At 37.3% G+C, this 23591-nt stretch overlaps 1 protein-coding gene across 7 annotated transcripts in view; it reads left to right on the plus strand.

Moving 5' to 3' along the window:
* CDK8 (cyclin dependent kinase 8) overlaps window positions 1-23174 on the plus strand; it is a 101468-nt gene extending 78294 nt beyond the window's left edge. For 2 of the 7 annotated variants that reach the window (XM_019736571.2, XM_074330053.1), the window contains 9 exons: window positions 2811-2868; window positions 5160-5291; window positions 12302-12445; window positions 14832-14901; window positions 15671-15743; window positions 18424-18521; window positions 19232-19310; window positions 19434-19592; window positions 21894-23174. In XM_019736571.2, coding sequence (XP_019592130.1) covers window positions 2811-2868; window positions 5160-5291; window positions 12302-12445; window positions 14832-14901; window positions 15671-15743; window positions 18424-18521; window positions 19232-19310; window positions 19434-19592; window positions 21894-22019 — 939 coding nt within the window. In that variant the 3' untranslated portion in view covers window positions 22020-23174. The remainder of the gene's footprint in view (window positions 1-2810; window positions 2869-5159; window positions 5292-12301; window positions 12446-14831; window positions 14902-15670; window positions 15744-18423; window positions 18522-19231; window positions 19311-19433; window positions 19593-21893) is intronic. The other 5 variants (XM_074330050.1, XM_074330051.1, XM_019736572.2 and 2 more) reach the window with 5 other exon arrangements.
* The last annotated feature ends 417 nt before the right edge of the window (window positions 23175-23591 follow it).

Raw genomic sequence — 23591 nt, forward strand, 5'->3', positions numbered from 1 at the left:
CTAGCAAAGTAATTTTTAATTAACTGGAGCTTTAGCCCCAAACCCTAATACTAGGCTAGACCTTGACAAAGAAACTGTTCATTTCCCATCAATGGTTAAATCCAAGTTTGGACCTGGACCAGTCCACTAAGTCTAGAATGAAATGAAGAACAAGAGAGGGAGTTTTTCTCCTTTGCCTAGTTGCAGGCTGACCAATAACTACTACCCTCTCAGGGCTTCTCAGACCTGGGCCCGGCTGCTGGACGAGGAAGAAAGCAAAAGAGGGATTTTCCCCACGATCCAAAATGGAAGGAGAGAGCTGCCCATGTGTGCTTGTGCTTTTGCCAGATATGGAGACAATCTTTTAGGATCAAGCACTCCCGTGTTAGAAAAATCCATCACAGCAAAACAGTTAATTTGTGCCCCTGGAGAAGGGAGTGGGATTGGGGTGTGGTGGAGGAGTGATGGGTGGTGAAAGGGCTTTAACTTTTAACTGTATGTGACGTTATAGTTTGAATATTGATAATCAGATTGTATTCATGTATTATGTCATTGAGTGGGGGCAAGAATCAGGTTTTGCCAAGTAGCAAAGGATAGGTTTTTAGGGACAGAAGTAATGGGATAGCAATGGCATAGTTGTGAAAGGCTTGTCACAGAACACTGAAAACACGTGGCAGGAGCAGTATGGAGTGGTGGAAGATGGGGCTGGAGAGATTGGTGGAACAAGCTCACAGGTGCCTTGCATCCCATAATAAGGACTTCTTTTATTCACAGGTGGTGAGGGACCAGTCAAAGTTGAAATAATATCTTAATAACAATAAGCATAGCAAAAGCCTTCAAAGAAATTTTTGAAAAGGTTCATAACCTCTGTCACTCTTTTTGTTCTAGTCCTACTCAGCGCTTTGTTTTAAACCTAGTTGCAATCATAGTTTGTGTATTATTTTATGTTCTGCTGTTTGCACTAATTTTCTGGTAAAGTTTTCTGTGTTACAGTGAAAAATTGTAAGCAAGGGAGTGATATGATCAGCTTTGTCTTTTAGAAAGCTAACCCTGGCATCTGGCATCAGTATGGAAGATGGACTTAATGGGAAGAGAATCAAAATGGGGTTAAAGAGAAGGGAATGTGTTCAAGGGGTATTTAGGGAGTCCTGCCCTGATGGACCATGAGAAGACAGTCCCAGCACAAACAGGAAAGTACCCTCCTGAACCCACATTGTGAGTTGAGAGCAAGCCTTTCCCGTCAAGCAAATAGAGGAGCTGCCTTATCCCTCTGCCTTCAACAGTTTACACAAGTCTCAGAGATCTGGTTTTGTTTTGAAGTAGGCTGAGCTCTAAGAGTCTGCAGCGACGAGCCCAGTGATGATAGATTAACAGTGCACGAAAGCAGTTTTATTTGTGTTGGGCAGCACTCGTATGCAGCTCCCAGGTAATACTGTCAGTGCCGTGCTTCCTTTCTGTGCTTGGCCGACTCTCGGGTCAGGAGTGTGTGTATGGCGGTGATAGAGGTTCTGGAAACGTTTTCTTCAGGAAAACATTTTCATTATTATTGCAGTGATATGCGTTAATTTAAAAACTTGGTACATAAAAGTACTTTCAGAATGATATATCAGGAAGGGAGCCCTAGTCTGTTCAGAAATGGGGTAGACCCTGCTGCTGCTCCAGTCTTGATAATACTCAGGACAAGTCAGTTAGCCTCTCTGGTGCCGATTTTCCTCTCCTTAAAACATCTGAAAATGTTTAACTTCTAAAATGCATATGTTACCATTTCAGCAATATTTTTTCTTTTTGCTGGGGATAAAGTAATTTTGATCTTTACTAGTTGATACAATAGAATACTATAAGTTACACTTCGTCTGTAATAGCATAGGGGCTGGGCTTTCACTACATAGGTTAGGGAAGACTGAACTAGTTACCACTGGCAACAGCCTTCATGAAAACCTCCAGTTTGATTTTAGGGTTGCTTTGATCAATATTTGAAAGGCGTTCTGATCCAGCTTCACTTTCGCTTAGCAGACTGGTGGATTTAGATCAAGTAGATAGCAGGATGAGTAAGGGTTGGGGATTGCTCCTTCCCTCTCCCTCCTCCCTCAGCCTCCCCCCTTCCGGCTTCCCCTTTTCTTCCTTCTAGAAGAGGGGGCAACCCTTTTCTGTTACTATAGTAGATACCACTGTAATAGATTTTAGATGACACTTAATCCTGTGTATTTTTAGATTTCAAAACTGAAGTATTACTTTTGTAAAATCTTATTTTAAATGTTAGCTTCCCTTTTTATTTCAAAATAAAAACCTTAAAACTGTTCAGATCATGGAAAATTCCTATCACTTTGCTAACTCATTTAGAAAAGACTTGAATAATTTGGTTTTGCTATAATCTATTAAACATCGATGCATACCATGCTGTTTCCAGAAAACGGTGTTAGGTGGCTCCTTCCCTGTAATTAATTTGCTACTTAGTATTAAATCACCTTTGAAAAATCATTGTCCCTTAAAGTTACAGGACATTCTATATAACTGAAAGAATCAAAAGGAACCACACATTATAACTTTCTGTCAGATGCTCCACAGTGGTGAAAGCAGACTGATAAAAGGGCCAAGAAAAGCCTTAGCCCTGCGTGGAGAAAAGTACTGCCATATTTGGGCGTTCATGAAAGTTGCATACTGCTTTGCATATATACATGTAAAGTTTCTTTGGTGACTTCCTGTTTCTTTGATTTTAATTTTTGAGTAAACGAGGTTTTTTTAAAAGGTGGATTTATGTTATTTTGGCATATTGTCTATTTAAAAGAAACCACTACTGTCTACTGAAAAAAAACACTATTTTGTTTCCACAGAAACCTGCTAATATTTTAGTTATGGGTGAAGGTCCTGAGCGAGGAAGAGTAAAAATTGGTATGTTATATCTTTGATAAGTCACAGTGTAGCACTCTTTTAAGACTTTCGCAGGCAGCTATATCACTTCTAATTTTTGCTTTAATAATATGCATACATTCGTGTACTTCCATATGATCAAATCCATTTTTAAAGAGTATACTTGAAAAGTGTTTCACACTCTTAAAGGTGTCAGACAGTCTTTAGAGACTGAAGCGTTCTAATTATAAAATAAGCCATGCAAGTTTCTTAGAAACCTTTGCCTTCATTAAAAATAGCTGGTAGAGGTGAGTGGCTTCTATCCACGTTAGACGCCAGCCTCACCTTTAGAGCCAAGTAATTACACCATCAGTTCTGTTCACCTGAGCCAGATTGGATCAGAATGTACGCCTCTGTTGCCCTCATCTAGGTTAGGAATTACAAACTAGGAAAGCCACTGAGGCCAGAGAGGTACAGAACCTTACATTCTAACAAGCCTGTCTTGTAGTGGGCCATTGCCCGATGGGAAAAAAGTTAATGAGTGTTCTGTACCTTGGCATGTTTTCTAGTAGCTCTATTTTCTTTCATATGAAAGAAAAATTTGACCCATTTCTGGTCTGATAACCTATAAGGCTAGAAGTAAATTAATTTATCCTAACTGGTTATATTTTTCATTGTCATTTCCAAGTTGTGTTTGTCACATTTATTGAGTTTGTTTTGTGTGTGGGTAGAAGAAATATTGTTACTGAATTGTATTAATTTAAACGCAGCAGGATTGTGGGAGTATTTAATGAAGTAAATAGTAATTTCTGAGTGCATAAATTAACACGAATTAGAATTATCAGCTGATTTGTACCACTTCACCAACGAAGAAAAATGTAGGTGTTTCTAATCCTTCTTCTCTATCCTCCCGTATAAATTCCCCAGATCCCACCTCCACTTTTAATTAGGCTGAAAATCCTCTTTTATAATGTCAGCTTTGCACATTTGTTAGTAGTGGGAGCATTTGACGTGCCTCACAGGGCTCCTCCCAGTGCCCGGCTTCCTTAGGGAACCAGGCCCCTTAGCACTGTCGTCAGCGCCATCAGAGTCCTTCCAGGTGCTTTCCAAGTACTCTGTCCAGTCCAGTTTGGTGGCCTCAAAATCAAATGTAAGTTCAGTGCATGCAAAATATAAAAGACCCAGCCGAACAGTAGTTACAGATGTATTCTTTACTGTAAGGTTTATGGAAAACTTACATATTAAGATAATCTTGTTTCGAATTATACTGCTGCGTAGTGCGTATGGGGGACAGGTTGGGGGGACCCTCATGGCTTCAAGCATTCACATTTAAGAAGAAATATTAGTTCTTCTATAACCCAGTATTTGATAGTCTGACTCATGCTTTTAGTTCTTTGCCAAATTTCTGTGTTGTTTTCTTTTAACCTCCATAATTAAATAGATTAGACTAGGGTCTACTTCATTAAAATTGTATATTGGGAGAACAAAACTAAACAAATGGTGAGTTACTCTGAAACTTTCGAATAGGTGGTATGATAGTGATTGTTCATTCAACATGTATTTGGCCAAAGCTATGTGTGACGACACCACATGTGACACTAAACAGGATGGAGGGATGAACAAGACACAGTTTTTGCCTTTAAGAAGATTACAGTTTAGTAAGATAACTAGCCATGCCTGAATAACTATCCTACATGTTAAACCATGTTAAGTGCTATGAACTGTATCTCACCACAGCTCCAGCTTTGAGATATGAGTTACAACATTTGTCAAATCAATTTCTTCTAACCTGTTTCCTCATTTGAAAAAGGAGGTGATTGAATTATATGACCTTTAAAGTCTTTTCCAGCTTAACAAAATACTATTCTTTAAAATTAAATTAGTAAAATTCAACCCAAATAAATGGTGGGTGATAGTGGTGTTAACATACCTTTTGATTACACCAGTGAACCGGCTTATTGATGCAAATCACGGAAAGCCTTCCCCTGATGTAGTTTCACCAGGCTGGAGAACAGTGCAGAGAATGGAACTGCAGCTTAACAATCATGTCCCCACTAGTGGTGTGACAGATGGAAAGAAATCTGCCCAGAGGATAGGGTCACCCTTGACCTCTGGCAGCAGAGCCTGTCTCTAACCCAGCTGAAGAGTGACAGTAGTTTGCACAGAACGAAAATCTTAGACTTACAGATTTCTGCAAAGGTTTTGTGGGCTTTTTCTCCCAGAATTCAGCACATTTCTCATATCTTACTAAGTAACAATGGTAAAATTAGAGTAATAAATTAAATTTGTTAAAGTCAATTTACTTAACATTGTTATTATTTTTTCTTTCACAGCTGATATGGGCTTTGCCCGATTATTTAATTCACCTTTGAAGCCTTTAGCAGACTTGGATCCAGTAGTCGTAACATTCTGGTACCGAGCCCCAGAATTACTTCTTGGAGCAAGACATTATACCAAAGCTATTGGTGAGTAGACCTCATTAAGATTCCATGATGTTTTAAAAGTGGCTTTGTTGTTGTAAAAAAAAAATAAATATATATATATATATATATATATGTATTTCTATATATTTTTGAATCAAGAAACATAGAAAATTATAAAAATAAGAGCAAAAACTAACCTAAAATTCTCCTACCTGGAAATACCATTGTTAGCATTACGGGTATATCATTCCAGACATATCTCTCTGATAGATAAATAGATATTAAAAACATTTTAAATATATGGGATCACACTATGCATTCTGAATAAAAAGTATTTTAAGTTTAATTTTACTTGAAAAGAGAAATAAACATAGTAAAATTTCTAAATCATTGAACTTCAGACAAATGATTCTTTCAACAAAAGAAATGTTAGCTTCTAAAAGATCCCCTTACAGTTAAGGGAAAAAAAAATTATTAAAAAATTAGGACATTTTAATTCACTTTTAAATCTTTAATAGTATTGGTTACCTCCCTATTATGAAGTATGAGGAAATCCGTGCTCTTATACTTCTCTCCCCACCAACCTCTCAATTTATAAGCCGTATTAGTAATGTCATTATCATCATTATTACTACGTGTCTATGTTTACAACATTTATATTCTGTTTGCAAGTTCTAATTCCCATGGTTTATACTTAGATTATATTAGGCTGGTGCAATAGTAATTGTGGTTTTTGCAATTTTTTTTTTAAACCGCAATTACTTTTGCACCAACCTAATATATTGTAATAGATTCAGTGTTCAACTACCACAGAGCTTCTACCACAAGTTTCCATTACTGACATCTTTATTCTGCTTCATTTTATTGGGTTGAATTTTATCAAGTAGCTTTTTCTTACGTTCTTTGCCTCTTTTTGCCTTTGTGTGGGTTTGCTGCTTACTTAACTTGTTCTGTGTCCCCGGGGATGGCGTTAAAGTCAACTTTCTTGTCTTAGATCACCCCATCCTTAAGTTTTCTTTTCTATGCTTTGCTCTATTCTAGATTGGTTTTCATCCTGGCTTTTCCCTTTTTTATTCCTCTGGGTTGGATCTATTTCTTTCTGGATTTCATTAGTTCATTCCTTATTTTGCTACAGCATATTCTCAAGTAACTTCCTTTGGAAGGGTGTCTTAGAGGCAAAAGGTAAATTTTCTAGTTCTTGTATTTCTCAAAAATGCCTTTATCATACTTGACAGTTCGGTCAGATTTAAAATCCTAGGTGCACGATAATCCTGCCCCAGAATCTGATGATGCTCCTCCATTGCCTTCTAGCATCAGTGTTGCTAATGAACTTCTCATGCCAGTGTTATTCTCATTCATTGGTGAATGACCTGGGGTTTTTTTCTTTCTGAAAACAAATAGGATTTCTCATTCTTACAGTTCCCAGTGATGTGCTGGCCACTTGGTAGGCACGTTCGATCTGAGATTCATTTTCTGCATCCCTATTTCTCTTTCTCCTGAACCGAGTGTAGGCAGATGTTGGGCTTCTTGGACTATCCTTTGATCAGTTTTTCTGCCTTTGTCTTTTTTATTTCTAAGAGCCCCTTCTTATTCTGTGATTATTAATGTTTCATAACATCCTGTACTGTTTCGTGGAAGGAAAAGCTTCTCAAATATCTCTGAGGCAACTGATGACACTGCTGTATGGCCTGGTCTCATCCCTCCATGTGACAAGTGTTCTTCAACTGTTCGTTGACCCTTGATTGTCTCTTCATATTTAAGAATCAGATTACTAAAAGCCACTTGGGAACTCTGGATACATAGATTATAGGACTTTAGAGTCATCCAGCAGAGAACTGCCAGTAAGTGGGGAAACCTTAAGTGCCAGTATGCACAAGTGTTCGCTCTGAAGCTATTCAGATTTTTAAAAGAAAGAATGCTCCAGCTTTTGGCCCAGTCTTTGTATACCTGGCAGCCGCAGGGCAGTGCAGGAGAATGGTACAGTTGACCCTTGGATAATGCAGGGGTAAGGGGCGACAACCACCCTCAGTGAAAAATTCGCATACAGCTTGTTGGCCTTCTGCATACCCTCCATGGATTCCCAACTGCAAATTGAAAATGTGTACAGACTTTGTAGATGGTATTTCAAGGTACAGAATCTTCCCAGAGTTGTGCAGGACAAATCGCTTTCCACTTACCAATAATACTGTGGCCTTAGGACCTTCTCTGAACTGTTTCGTCTGTCTTTCATTTTCTAGAAATGTTTTTATATTTCTCTGCTTAGCTGAGATCCTCACATGTCCAGTTTCTTTGTTTCGTTCAGACTGTCGTCCAAATATGGCCTCTTCACAGGGAACTTCCTTGGTCACACAGTCGAAAGTAAGCACCTTCCCTTCCCTATCACACCTCTGTCTTGCTGTCTTGATAGCACTGATCAGTGTCTAAAATCCACTGAAATAGACAGACCTGGCCTAGCTCTGGTTCCCCGCTGGAGTTCAGTGCCTGTAGTGAGAACTCAGTACTCTGTGGTGAGTAAATGAATGAGTCTTGTCCCTGATGATCTCCTTCTGTTCTTTGTATTACTGTGGATTTGTACTTTTATTACTTGGCTGCCACTTCAGTGTGTACTCAAGAAGAGAAAGGGAGAAATACTTGTGCTCATTTCCCCATGTCAATTGTGAATCCAACAAGTCTTTTTTTTTTTTTTCAAAAAAATCTTTATGTTGACTAATCTTCATAGCTGCTTTGAGATCACATTTTATTTTATAGAAAAATAAAGGTATGTAAAGTTAAGTCAGTTAGATATGGGACTTCTCAACTATCTTTGTGACTTTTTTATAAATTAAAATTATTCCAAAATATAATATATAAATATATATAAATGTGTGTGTGTGTGTGTGTGTGTGTATGTGTGTATACATTTTAAAGTCAGTTAAAAGGAAAAATAAAAATTATTGAAGGTAGTTCTGTGTTTGAGTACATATTATTACCTAAACACACATTTGGATATCATTTTTTACAAGTATATCCTAAATGTACTTAAGCATATAAACTAATAAGATACATCGATATTTTTTTCCACCTAGGAAATGAATATTTAAAAGCAGCGTTACTTTGGTAAGACTTATTAATAGACCATACAAATAGAAATGATTATGTAATCTTAGCTACTGTTAACTGAAAACTTCAGACTTTGAATTAATTTAAATTAAGAAATGTACTATCACATAAGCTTGTGACTCTGGCTTATTATTATCTTTTTCTTTTTTATTAAGAAACTACTGTGAACATTAAGGTTTGTATAACCTGTTATTCACTAGTAAATTCTATAGCTCAGCAGTTTTAGTGCAGAGCTGTTTGTCACAAAGCTAAACCACCAGCAGTTAGGTAGGTTCCCTTGTTCAGATGGCTTTATAATTTGGGAAAGAGGCCTTTCTTCATATTTTTCTTCCCTCTTCCTCCTTCTCATCAACATAAAAATTTATTGGACAACTATTAGATAACCTTTTTAAAACTTAAGAGAAACCAAAATGAATGCAAATAATGTAGATTAACCATAAAGAATTTCCAGTCCAATTGAGAAAACAATGTGAATACGTATATGCATGAAATAATTTAGTCATCCTTGAACAGTGGAAGTAACAAAAACTAGCAGCCTGACTTAGCCTTAGCGTTGCCACTCTGTGGTGTGTGAATGTGTGTGAGTGTGAGTGTGTGTGTGTGTGTGTGTGTGTGTTTAGGCACACACACACACATTTTCTGAAAATGAGGATTGAGCCTAATTCATCTCTTAGATGAGTCAGCTCTGAAAGTCCTGTGACCTTAGGTGGAAACAACTGTCCTCTGAGGTAGGTGGGGGGATGACAGAGGGAGCTGACTTGGGTGTAAATGATTGAAACTCAGGTCAGGGCCAGTCCCTCTGCGGTGCTGATCCCCACTTGCTGTCCACCTGACTTGGCCAAGGACAGTCTTGGAGAACACTTTCTTCTATCAAAACATTAGCTCAAAAAAGTTATGTAGGTATCTTACAAATTGCTTTTTATTTGAGAGAGAGAAATCATACATAAACCATTTTTAATCTAAATTTTTAAAACTAGAATAAAGGAGTAAAAAAGGAAATTTCTTTCTTGTTTTGCACACCATCCCATTCGTCCCAATACCTGTGCAGGTAGCCCAAGGGCCATCGAAGTACTTAACATATTCCCCACACCACAGTTAAAGCTACATACCGAGAACTTCCCCAGCGTTTGACTTCCCTGTCAGATAGTTGTAGTGTGAGCAGCTGATAGAAGAACCTTTGTGGTTGAATTTATACATTAATTTGCTAAATACCTTCAGCATCATTTAGAAGGGTGATATCTGCTAGTGGACTTGGGTGGATTATGTTACACTGTAAGCTACGGAGAAGCAGCAAAAACACAGGGAAAAATCCAAACACATTCAGCTAACACATTCCTACTTTCCATTACAAACAGATTTTAGTGCTGTGGTCATTTATTCAGTTGTTCAGAACTGCAAGCTGAATCATTAAACCAAAGAGTAGAAATAATAGGTTAGTAAACATTGTACTTCCAGAGACAAAGTTGAATTCAGTTTTGAGTGTTTGGGTTCAGTTTGTTTGATTGACTCGGTGGAGAAGTCTGAAAGAGGGTTATTAATTTTAAATTAATTGTCAGTAAAGAAGTCTCAAGTTTTACCAAATTATGGACTTTTAAGCTCAGATGTTTGTCCTCACATAATTGAATGCCCACCAATTATGTAGCATTCTTTTAAATGGAAATAGACAATAAATAGGAAGAGTGAGAATTTACTCTTTTGTTAAGATAGAAGCTTGCTGTTAGTACACCTACCTATTGATTAAACTATTATTTAACACCTGCCCCCCTGCCCCATTTGGGTCTATGTAGCATACCACTCTCTATCCCCTTTGCCTGTTTAGCTCAGTAGCTGCATATAAACATCACAGATTTTGAGAAGTAGATGGGATTTACATGTTTTTAATTTGGAAAAATCTTTCTAGAAGGAGTTTAGCAAGTAGGTGAGCAGGAAAGAACTTTCCCATGACTTGGCACGATCTGCAAAAAAAAAAAAAAAAATAGGCAAGATAGGAAGGAGAGATTTAATTACAAAGATTTAGAAATTTGTCTGAAGTAATAGCCTGATCAGCTAACTCAAATTCCTGATTAATGTCTGGATCAGGATTTTGAAGAAAGGAAGGTTGGTGACATTGACAAGAGTGAAAACTCATAGAAGAGATAGAAAGAAAGAGGTTATTAGGGTGAGGTTAAGCAAGGTTCAATGAACTTTTTTTCTCCTTGACTTTTTATTTTAAAAACAGTGTAGCTTTAGGGATAGCTAACCTATTTATTCACCTCTCATCTTCCTTTACATATTTCATTTTCGTCTTTAGAATTTTGCATAGCTAAGCAGGAGGCGTTATTGCAGTGTCTTTTGGGTCCTGTCAGCAGAGTGTTCAATGTGCATACTGACCCCTGAGCCTTTTTTGTGATCCTACTTAGCTTGGCTGCCTTTCATTTGAGTAAGATTATCAGAGGTCAGTTTTGTATGGGGTACCCGTGTAAAACGAAGAATCACAAACTCCCTAATTTTCCCATTTACTCTCTGACATTCAAAACAAAATAGCTTGGTTTATATTTCCTGAGGAGGCTTGTTCTATAGTGAGTGGTGTGGGCTAGACTTGGTTCTCTGATGTGGAATAAAACTGATAATGCAAATTGTCACTTTTTAAAAATCACTTGCTGGTAGTTAGGGTGTATAATCTTTAAGTAAATAGATGATTAACTTGTTACTCTGAAAAGTAAATGTGATAATTTTACATTAAATTAAATATCTGTATTCCAGTTTTGGAGTTTTAAGAGTTCTCAGTCATTTATAAATTTGTGTTTTTTCCCTCATTTTCTATTTAAGTGGCAGCTACTAAAATAGCTGAAAAATAAACTTCTTTAAAATAATGATTTTTATATATTTGTCCCCCTACAGTTATTTATATCTACCACAGGTATTGGTTAGATCAATCAGAAACCACTCTGAGTATCTGCTATGTGCACACAATGCAACTCAGGGTGGAAAAGTTAACATTGTCATTTTCGGGATTTGTTAAGAGTAAAACTGGAATACTTTCAGCTTTAATTTCTAAATATAGGTCTTTCTAGTATGAAGGAAAGTTAGCCAATATCTTAACATGAGTGAAGGGAATTTGCTGTATACAAAGAAACCCATTCGCCTGCCCTGTATAAGTAATTCCTATGAATTTGTAGCCTTTGCACCCTTAATTTTAAAGGTAGTGTTTTACCCCCTATTTTCTTGTCCATATTAAATACTTAAACTTGCAAAATCTGACACTTGCAAAATCTATAGCATAAAGAAACACTTTGAATGAAAAACTGTTCAAGTAGAAATGCTGTTTCATTAGACTATTTGAGGTCAGGCACTGTATTTTTCTTGTTGGAATAGCACCTTCCTAAATAGTGCTAACATGGGAGAATAATTATTAGACTTTACAAATTAGCAAGTACATAAACAAGATAAAGAAAAATATATTTTTTACCACAAAATAATTGTGCTGATTGTTTTGGGCAAGTATGCCCAATTTCAAAAGCTGTTTGGGTTTTCTGTTTGTTTATTTTTTGTTTACTTTTGTTTATTTGTGGTTCCCATGCTCCATATATAGCTTTGTATGTATTTGATAGATAAGGTAATGTTTGAGGCGTTTAAAACTTGCCGAAAATTCAGCTACTGAATTTGATTTAAACTTGGAATGAAGCCATTAGGTGGGGTGGAGGTATAACAGGGAATGAAAAATTGGGGTGGGTGGAATGGGAATATGTATTTCAAACCATATTCCGTGATATTTATAATTGTAATTGCTTAGGAATTAATATGATTATTAGGGAAAGAAAGGAAAGAAAAACATTCCCCGCCAAGATAAAAATGCATTTTCTTTTGGAAAGAACCACTTTATTTTCCTCCTTTCTTTTTCTTTTTTCCTTTCCTTTTTTTTCTTTTTTCTTTTCCTTTTTTTTTTTTTTTTTTTTTGTCTTTTTGTTTTAAAGATATTTGGGCTATAGGGTGTATATTTGCAGAACTACTAACGTCAGAACCAATATTTCACTGTCGACAAGAGGACATCAAAACTAGTAATCCTTATCACCATGACCAGCTGGACAGAATATTCAATGTAATGGGATTTCCTGCAGGTACACATTATGTTTTTGTTTTTGTTTTTAAATCACTGTTGTTTGAACTTAGATATCTTCATTGGAAAGGTGTATAATTTTAGCTGATAAAAGCTACTCTTACTCAATTCTTTATATATATATATGACTTGCATTAATCAAAGATCCATAGAAATAGCAAAATTTGTAGAGTTCACATATTAGCAAAAAAAATTTGTGGGTTTCCTGAATTTGAGGGTATATTTTTCTTTCATTTTGTTTTTTGTTCTGTTTTGTTTTGTTGTTTAATATTTGAAACGATAAAATATTTGCAGTATCTGTACTAAAAAGTTGCCTTTAGTTCTTACCACTGGGCACTATAAATAAAATTCAGTAGGTGCAGTTTTGTCTGGAAGCACCTATAATATTGCCATTACTTGGGATCTGAATACAAATTTCTGAATGTGATTTTTATTTAGGGTACTATACAGAATCACATTATGTTGAATAATAGTATGTTTTGCTCTCTAACCCTTATCAATAAGAACATTCTTTTAAGTGTTCTGTTAGAAGAGTCAGAATGTGGGTGAAAGGCTGGCATTCCACAGCGACCCTGCCTGCATCGTTTGCAGCTGCTCAGGTGTCTCATGGCGGGCGTTGGATCGCAGTCCTTCATTGTACCACAGTCACCCCAAAACTCTGCCCAGTGGTTCAATAACACACATTTGTTTAAAACACCTACATAATTTTGGTTTGTTAAGTACTTATTAGAAATTGGTTATTAGGAATTTTTCTTAGATCAGTGTAACTCAACTCAAGACTAATACAGAAATATCTAGGAGTTATCATTTCACATTCCCTTACAAGGGTGTTACTTATCAGTAAACACACAATAACTACACATATATTACCTTTCTCCAGAATTGGTTAACAGTTCTGCAAAGACTGCTTTGTCGTGATGGGAATTTCATTTATCCACTGAATATTTATTGAGTACCTGCAATGTGCCAGGCACTGTGGTAAATATAAAGTATTGTTGACATATCAGACATGATTCTTGCCCTCTTGGAGTTCACATTGTACTGTTCTAAGTAGACTATTTAAATAATGGGTATGGTTTGAATAGATGGAGCAGAATGGCCTTTGCTTCTCACTTCTGAATGGGCCTACCATTTCTAGGCCCCCAGGCCTGGGGGTGCAGAGGTGTGGAAGTGGGGAAGACCCCTTTAGGAGGTGGTTCTTAATGTGTGGTTCCACAATTAGGATAGGCTCAGCTTATAAGGAACTTGAAAAGCAGGCAGCAGAGTTCAGACTTGATATGCTAAAGAGTGAGAAAACATGACAAGTTCTTGGGAGCAGGCAACACGGTTTATATTATATTTTGTAAAGATTAGTATGACAGTGGCATGTAAAAATCAGTGAAAGAGAAGTGGCTGGTCAGGGAGACCAGCTGCTTGCCGACAGCAGTAATCTAGGTGTGAAGTGATAGTAAAGATGGAGAACAAAGCACAAATGTATAATTTTTATAGGAAGTGTGTAATTCAGGGAAGAGTAAGATTATCAGGATTTCTGTCTTGAGAAATTGACAAAATAGAGAACTGGAGCAAGGAAATAGTTAAGAAGAAAATTCCTATTTATGAATTTAAAGTATGTATTTAGTTTACTTTATAATATGTGATTTCTATGGAGGAAGGTAGGAAATATTTTTACAAGTAAGTGGAAAGAAAATCAAACCTCTAAAGGCCATTTAAAAGCTAAAGGTGACATTAAGCCACAGTGCTGTGCGCCTAGTGGACTCTCAGTAAAGCCCACTGACGGTGATGGAGAAAACACGTTATCTAGCACGTGTTGCTAGCATCTCTAATGCCAGCAAAACTAACCGAAACGTTTTCTATCTAGGGTTGTTTTTGTTAATGTTACTGAAACTGATTTATTAATATACTAGTTATATCCTACTAGTTATGTCTTACATAGATTGCTCACGTAAAGCAATGTATTTAAGTGAGGAGGGCTATATAAAAAGAAGTGTATCTTAAAGCTACTGAAGGGAAAGTTATTACATTTATCATTGAAGAGATTGGTTGCTGATGTAACCAAGAAATTTGATAGAAAGGGGGAAAAAGTGGTTTTACAAGTAGAACTTGTAAATAGGAGTATTTATTATTTATAACTTATTCACGTCTAGTTTTAGAAATCGAGGTAACATAGTAAAACACATAGGAAGTCGACATTAAAACGACAGATCCAACACTACGCAGAATGGAGAATTGTATTTACACCACAAGATGTTTACTATAGCTAGCCATTTATTTGAAGTCTGTGCTTCATGGAGGTTAAAAGTATAGGAAATGTAATGAAAATTACATTAATTAAAGGTCTTAAGAATAGGAACCTAGACAACATAAAATTTTATCAATGTATTTCACAGATAAAGATTGGGAAGATATAAAAAAGATGCCCGAACATTCAACATTAATGAAAGATTTCAGAAGAAATACGTAAGTTGGAAAGAAAATAGACCCTTTGTTGATTTTTGCTTTTCCAGAATACTCAGTGGAAGATTATCTACTCGACATAAGATTATTCCAATAATTAATTTTACATATTTACTCTAATAAATAGTTTACATTATGACAGTGTTTCTTAAGATGTCTAAATGATACAAAGAATATCTAATATTAGCAGCTGATTTGGATATGAGTAAAACTTTCATTTCTTTCCATATTTATTACTTTCTGGAAACATCAATGGAAGGTATCATAGCTGAAGCAGTAAGAGACTGAACTAAGCAAACCTGTAATAGCCAGTTGCCTACCTACAATTACTGGGTTGTGTAATTTTAAGTATGTTTTAATATAGAAGAAGGAATATTTATTTACAATGCAAGATTAGGGGATTGGGAGAGGGCAGTTTATAGGCCTATAACAATTTTTTTTTTCTTTTTTATGTATTAAAGACTAAGTTAAGCTTTTGACCTATATGTTATTTAAGATAATTGTTGAGATGACATTCATATGAAGAAAGCTATTCAGTATATATTATTCATGAAATTATCTTGCATGTAATCAGTGGTGTCCATTCAGAAATGAGCAGTTGAATACAGAATGAAGTATAAACTTGTTGTAATCCTCCTCTTACTGTGCTGATCATAGAGTTTCCATCATACTATATTGGTCGTGATTAAAATAATTCTGTTTGGAAAAACTTCAGCAAGTTTAAAATTAACCTTAACTCTAATATAGATATTTCATATTGTTTCTCTTTCAGATATACCAACTGCAGCCTTATCAAGTATATGGAAAAACATAAAGTTAAACCGGACAGTAAAGCATTCCACTTGGTAAGCTTTAGAGAACAGCACTAATGGAATGCATTTTTTCCCCTAACTGATTAGTTCACACTGAGACTTTTTGGGTCAATTTATATGGCTCCTGAGCCCATTTAGAGTACTTCCATGGTAAATGCAGAGATCGTGTTGGTACATAAGAGTAAAAACATCCAAATATTTGTTTTTCCAAACCCATAGCATGGTTAGATTAGATTTCTTAAAGATAGCCATTGTACCAAGTCTGTCAAGAGCGTTTTTTAAATTACATTATTGGTTTTCATCAGTTATTTTAAAATTTCAAAAATTTCAGAGAAGAGTCAAGAAGGAAACAACCCCATCATTCAGAAATATTTTTTACAGATTATTTTGTTTCAACTCTGAAAGACTTTAGAAAATTTTTAATTCCCAAGATACCTCTTACCAACTTGGCCATTAGAAATCCTTCAGTATTGTATGTATTAGTTGCTTTTTCTGAGAGTGAGAAATTCAGTATTTATCAGTGTATAGTGGAACACTGATTTGACCTAGAATCCAAGTTAATTCGTGCACTATCAAGATAATTTATGTTGAGGTTATATTCAACAATTGCCAACTTAAATTTGTTTACAATAAACTTTCCATTTTTACACCATAAAAATTAAAAATGTTTTAAGTTTTATGTTTTTTGAAAAAGTTATATAAGATAAAAGGCAGAATCTGAGGAAGCAGGTTATATTTTGCTTGGCTTGAAATTCTTTTACTCCTTTATTCCCAATATTTTTAAATGAGCTCATTTTTTTTTTTTTTACTTTGAAAGGATTAAATTTTATTTTATTACAGTCCAGGCCACTTGGCAAACATTTCTTCTATTTTTTCTTTTCTTCTCCTTCTACTGTTTCTGCTTCTACATCTTCTACTTATTTTTATGTTATCATATATTTCATATCTTATCAGCAATTTAAAAAGCTGTGCTTAACGTATCATATTACACACAATGTATTAGTATCCAAATAATGGTTTATTATAATGTACTTTCCACAGGACCACAATTCCTTCAAAAGCATGGAAAGATTTATTCTAACAAAATAATGATAATAGTGTTACATCAAAAGTCACGATTTAGGGGAGCTACTCTTCCCCCTAACTCACTACTACTCAGTATAGTCTGAAGTTACTTTATCGTCACCACTGAAATTCTAGAGCTATATTTCCTTCGCAGCTTCTTTGCTTGTTTTTACTGGAATGAGCTATCTTGGGTGGTCCCATTATAACTCCATTAAATACAACTTCATTAAAACTATTGGCTCTTTTAAGTAGCAAATCCATGCTTTTCCTTTCAACTCTAAATATAAAATTGTACTTGCATTGAAAAAGCAGATCATTAAAATTAAATTTAAATCTCATCATCCCAAGCATTTCATCTGCATTTTTAATTATTTTATATCCTTCTGTTCTCTAGTTGTGACATCTCTCATTAAGGCTCAACCTGTCTATTAGCTCCTGGGTGTTCCAAGTGTGGCCCTTATCCCACGGCCTTAGACTCACCTGGGGGCCTGTTGGACAGGCAGGTCTTCAGGCTCCTGCCCAGGTGGGCCGGGCAGGAGCTGGAGAGGGCCCAGCGGTCTGTTGTAAGGAGCGCTCCAGGGCTTCTGTTGGACTCTGCGGTCTGAAAACCACTGCAGTCTCATCACAGCCACTATTTAGATAATCTCTTAAACCACATATTAAAATCAAATATTGTAGGTCATAGGGCTTTCAGTACATGATGTTTTAACAAAAAATACCGAATTTTCACATCAGTGTGACATTCTATATATGTAGTGATAATGAGGAGGAGGAGGAGGAAAAAGAGGAAGAAGAAGGAAGAAGGAAAAAGAAGGGTTGCTAATACTTATGCAGTGCTTTCTTTGCACTAGGCACCATTATAATTGCTTTCCATACTTTAACTCATTTAACCCTGAAAACAAACCTGTGATAATAGGTGCAGTCTTTAGTCTCCATTGACAAATGGGGTTGCAGAGAGGTTAAGTAACTTGTTCAGAGTCACTCAGCTAAGAAATATCAAGTCAGGATTTTGCCTAAGCAGCCTCCTTCATAATCTCCATTCATCACCACACCTCTGTACTCTACTAGCTCTAGATCAATTACCGTATTTATTTTCAGACTACTACCACACTGCTCAGGAGAACTTTCTCTGATGATCTGTGCTGTCCAATAGGGTAGCCCCAAGCCACCTGTGGCTCCTGAGCTCTAGAAATGTCCCTGATAGGACTGAGAAATTGATTCTTTTAAATTTAATTTTGTTTTAGTTTATTTGGATTTAAATCTGAATGGCCACATGTGGCTAGTGTATTATTTGTGTTATAACAATTTTCCCCCTTAATGGAAAAAGAATAAAAAATATAAGAATTGTAGTCCTGTTCTCAATTGAGTAAAGCAGTATGGATAACGTGGGAAGAGATAACTAGCTTACAGTAAGAGGATACAACTTCAGTTACTTCTTGTAGAAGAACCACATGAGATAATAGATACCAGAGTGACTAAATGTGAATTACTATATTAAATGTAATAATTAGTTTTTTGTTAGCTTGGGGGAATAAATGCCCTTCAAACTGTGGTATTAGTCATTAAAAAACATCAAGTTCCCACATATGTGCCGTGGGGTATAACTAGGAGAAGTAATGCGTAGTGTTTCTGTGGTTTATGATTTCAGCTTCAGAAGTTGCTTACGATGGACCCAATAAAGCGAATTACCTCAGAACAGGCTATGCAGGATCCCTATTTCTTAGAAGATCCACTTCCTACGTCAGAGTAAGTGATCAATTTATTAACTCACTAGTGCGATAGAATTTGGGGAGGCCGGCTTTCTTTTAGTTTCAACTCCATGTTGCTATTCCTCTTCTGTGGGGACCAAGGAAATCCTTACGGCAAGCAAAAAGTGAGCTCTGATGAGTGACGTGTCATGTAGGGGTTTTATAGGTAAGAGGTGCTCCTGTCTTCGTGAAACATTCTAGCCTTCGTTTCCGCAGTCCTCTCATTGTCCAGTGACAAGTGACTTGTGCTGTAGCTCACTCAGACTCATGAGATTGCTCCCTGCCTGCAGTTCCACTTCTGTGTTCCAATTTTAAATCCCTTTCCCGAGTAAATCTGTGTTCTCTGTACTATCTTTTATTTTAAATGTAGTAGGGAGGCTTAAAAAAATGTGTTTGAATAGTGACATTTCAGCTGGAATCTATACTTTGGTTGTCGTAATAAAAGAGCAATGCTGGGATAAAAGAAAAAGATGAGTCATATTAGATAATTATTGATTATTTTTATACATTGAAAAGCCCTCAAGTGACCTGCTGTAATGTCACTAGTGAGAAGAAAAGATTCATTTTGTCCCAGTTGATTGAAAGGTTTTTATATTATAAATATGGAGACACAGTCCATCTTAAGAGATTAAAATGAAAACCACTTAACTGAAGCATCTGAAATATTGAGTAGTACACTGGAAATCGTTTTTTTCTCTTTGTGGTCAGTGTTTTTGCCGGTTGTCAAATTCCTTACCCAAAACGAGAGTTTCTAACAGAAGAAGAACCGGATGACAAAGGAGACAAAGTAAGTGTTGAAGCACAGTCGGCCGCCTCTTGCTTCGGCCAGTGCTACCATGACATGGTCTGGTGGGGGTGTATGTGGTTCTCCTTCTGAGCGGAACTTTATTTTTCTGTTGAACCAATTGAGAAGAACCAGCAGCAGCAGCAGGGCAATAACCACACTAATGGGACTGGTCACCCAGGGAATCAAGACAGCAGTCACACACAGGGACCCCCGTTGAAGAAAGTGAGAGTTGTTCCTCCTACCACTACCTCAGGTGGACTCATCATGACCTCAGACTATCAGGTATGTCGGGCCTATTTTGTACTGAGCCGCCATGTCCGTTTGCATGTGGGTTTGCGGCCATTGGAACGTGCAATGTCAGGAAGCCCTCTATGCACCTGGGGAAGGACGCTGACAGGAACGAAGTGTTATTGGCCTGGGAAGTGCTGATGGCGGTGCAGTGTGGGGAGCCTGGGCTTCTGTACCAGACAGACTCGGGATTATGCCATTTCTTAACTGTGTGACCTGGGGCACGTAGAGCAGGTAGAATGTACCATTTCCTGGCTTAGTTTTCATCTGTAAAATCCGACTAGCGCAGCCTGCTGTGTGGCAGTGGTAGGAGCAGACGTGATAGATCTTCGCACCTGGCGGGTGGTAGGTAGGAGCGCAGTCAGTAGTATCTGTTGTTTTGAAACAATGGACCGTGGTGATTAAGAACCAGGTTCCAGGCCTAGCCCAGCCACCGCCTTCTGGGGACCCATGAGTCAGTGGGTCAGATGTAGTCAGGTCCCTCACTGCAGAATGTAGATGAGGGTAAGTGTGAGGCAGTACGGACTCGGTGGGAGGGTGTCAGCCAAGGCGCAGGAGGTGTGGAAGGCGAGCCGGACATGAGCGCTTCACACGTGATGCGAGTCACTTGTGCCACTTGGATTATCATTGTCGTTACGATCTTAGTAGCCTTCCTGGGACACAGTAAGCACGTAAGTGCTGGTGGTGGTGCTGGTGGCGGTGATGATGCTGATGGCTTGTTGGGTACTCACTGTGTGCCGCTGTGTACGTAGCCTTCAGTCACTGTAATAACTCTGTGAGGTAAGGGTTACCGCTGTCATTGCAGAAAGCAGGCCCGTGGAGGCTAAAACCTCGCATGTTCGCCCAGCGAGCCGGTGAGAGGCCAGGACTCAGACGCAGATCTGACCACAGAGGCACCTGCACTGCCTGCTTGTGGAGCCCAGCAAGTGACCTTGTCACTTCCTTTGCAGAAAGACCTGTTTTGAAAATCACGTGCCACCTCCCTGCTTATTTGAATCATATTCCCAATTAACCTGGGTGTCAGTGTGGGAAGGATACTGGAAACTTGACCAATTCAAGTTATTTATTTACTAAAAGAGAAAAAGAGAGCGTGTTAAACTGGTAAGGTTTCCAGAGCCCGCTACTGCACTTGAAGAATTAGATACTAACTCGCTTTGCTTCGGGAAGGAGAGGTCCAGCTCACCAAACCACGGAAACCATTGCCTGAGAGTAGTTCTCTTCCAGAAAGCAAAACAGGGAAATCAAGGCAGACATCTGTGGGGACAGGGGCTTGTTCGCATGTCCTTCTCCCCGTCTAAACGGGGCAAGTGCATGTCTCTGGGCTCCAGAGGTGTGTGCACACGAGCGTGATGGCAGCCTTAGAATGCAGCGGGTGGTGCTCCGACCTTTGCTCCTGAAACCAGTGTGTTTGCACCGAAGTGCTGGGCTTCTCTGTCGATATTCTTGTGGTTGGTTTCATGGGTCATTTCAAAACCAGTATTTCTGACTACAATTTCACGTGCCCACTCTTTTTAAAGTGTCATTTTTGCTAGGATTGGGAGAATTTAGAATTATATGACTTATTAAGTAGGCTTTGAAAGAGGAAAGTAATAAATTATGGCTGATCTTTTATAGCATTTGTCTTGGGAGCGAATAGTATGAGGGAGGTGCAGGAATGGCAACAGTATCACTGACCAAAATGAGAGGACTCTAAACCATCACTGCTCTTTCCCTTGGTGCTAGTTTTAGAATTGAGAATACCGCTCTTGCATTTCAATCGTTGTAATTTTACTTTTGTACATAACTAGTAGCAGAAAATAAGACTCATTAGTAGAAAGGGCATAAAAACATTCAGTGCCAAAGAAAATGATTCTGTGGTACCTTTTCTTGTATTCATTTTTATTCTTTAGTCATATGTGTGTATTGGGACAGTTTCTGTTGAAAAAAGTAGTACGTGGATGTCCTTTGAATTTCTTAATGTATGCATTATTGAGTTCATGTGTCACCCTCTCAAGTAAGTTAGTTATTATTTATGAAGTTGATATAAAACAGCATAAAAGGGGGGTGACTGCTGTAGACTTAGCTTAGTATTCTTTACTAGCAGTACTTCTGACCTTGATAAAGGAGAGCTGGTATCAAAAGATCTGGGGTTTTTGTCATTTAATTGTAAAGCGATAGTACATAGTACAAGACATTTAAATTCTTACTGCCTTGAAATAAATAGCATTTTGAACATACATAATCAGCCTGCCAGCTTGGGACGCAGCCAGCTCGTAGAAACACCTGCTCACCCCTCTGCTCGCTCTCCTTTCCTAGCGTTCCAATCCACATGCTGCCTATCCCAACCCTGGACCAAGCACATCACAGCCACAGAGCAGCATGGGCTACTCAACTACCTCCCAGCAGCCTCCACAGTACTCCCATCAGACACACCGGTACTGAGCTGCGTTGGAATGTCGCCAATGCACTGTTGCTGACGCTGCAGGACTGGCTGCAGCTCTGCGGGAACCTGGTATGGGCCGTGAGAATGTACTGTACAACCACATACTCAGAACGTCCAGTAGCCAAGTTCCACCACTTTTCACAGATTGGAGTAGTGGCTTCCAAGTTGTACCTGTTTTGGAGTTAGACTTGAACAGAAAGTGCTAGCACAGTTTGTGTTGTGGGTTTGCTACTTCCATAGTTTACTTGACATGGTTCAGACTGACCAATGCATTTTTTTCAGTGACAGTCAGTAGCAGTTGAAGCTGTGAAATGTGCTAGGGGCAAGCATTTGTCGTTGTATGTGGTGAATTCTTTCAGTGTAACAACATTATCTGACCAATAGTACACACACAGAAACGTTTAACTGGTACTTGAAACATACAGTATATGTTAATTCAACAAAATAACTGAGACTCAAAATGAGATTATTTTGGTACACCTTTCATCTTAGTGTCTTATCAGTGAGTTGATCCATTTTCTACATTAATCAGTGTTTTTTGACCAAGACTATTGCTTGGATTTTTTTGAAAGTACAAAAAGCCACATAGTTTTTCCAGGAAGGTTTCAAAACTCCCAAAGATTAATTTCCAACTTATAAGTTTGTTTTTATTTTCAATCTATGACTTGACTGGTATTAAAGCTGCTATTTGATAGTAATTAAATATGTTGTCATTGATATAAACCTGTTTGGTTCAGCAAACAAACTGAAATGATTGTCATAGACAGTGTTTTATTTTTCCTGTTGGTGTTGCTGATTTGTGAGCATGCTTTAAGATGAAAAAAGCATGAATGATAACTTCCTTAAAAAGGTGCGGCATCCCATTCAGATATTTTGTCCTGATTTTAAAGCTGGTTGGTGTAGTGCTATTAAAATTTTGTTCAGTTCATTTTCTTTTTTAAAACTTGTTCGCACGTTGTTTAGGGTGCCCTTACTTCAGCAAAGGAGAAGGAGTAGGAGAGCCTTAGAATTTTTGAGGAAAAAAAAAACCTATAACATACAATGTACTGTATCAAACTATTTTACATGAATGACACAAGTATTCTGAATTTAAAAAAAATCGAACATTGTTAAAAACAAGGTGTTATGTAATAAATTTATTTTTCATAAATCAATATGGAGTGAGCTGTATTTTTATATACACAAAGGTGATTTATTTTTTTTTAAAATGTGCCTTAACAAGTGGCCTCTGAGTCACTCTCTTCAGTTGTTTTCATTAATAATATCTGTGTATTCTGCCTCCACAGTGAAGTAGACTAATGTATGATTTAGATGTCGGTTCTTTTCTGTTACACTTAGTACCACACTACTATAAGCTATGAAATAGACAACTTTCTAAGTGAAAGAAATTGTGATGAGCCTTCCATTTCTAGAATAATGCCTAATTCTTTGTTATGCTAAGAGCAATTTGTTTTATCTCAAATAATATTTTTCCTCCCTCATTTTGCACAAAATACAGAAGATAAAACAACTAACAATTTCTTAATTCAACTCATTCTTATATAAAACATTCTAAGACATTTTAAGAACTG

The sequence above is a fragment of the Rhinolophus sinicus genome, linkage group LG04 (assembly GCF_036562045.2).
Source record: "Rhinolophus sinicus isolate RSC01 linkage group LG04, ASM3656204v1, whole genome shotgun sequence".
NCBI classification, from domain to species: Eukaryota; Metazoa; Chordata; class Mammalia; order Chiroptera; family Rhinolophidae; genus Rhinolophus; species Rhinolophus sinicus.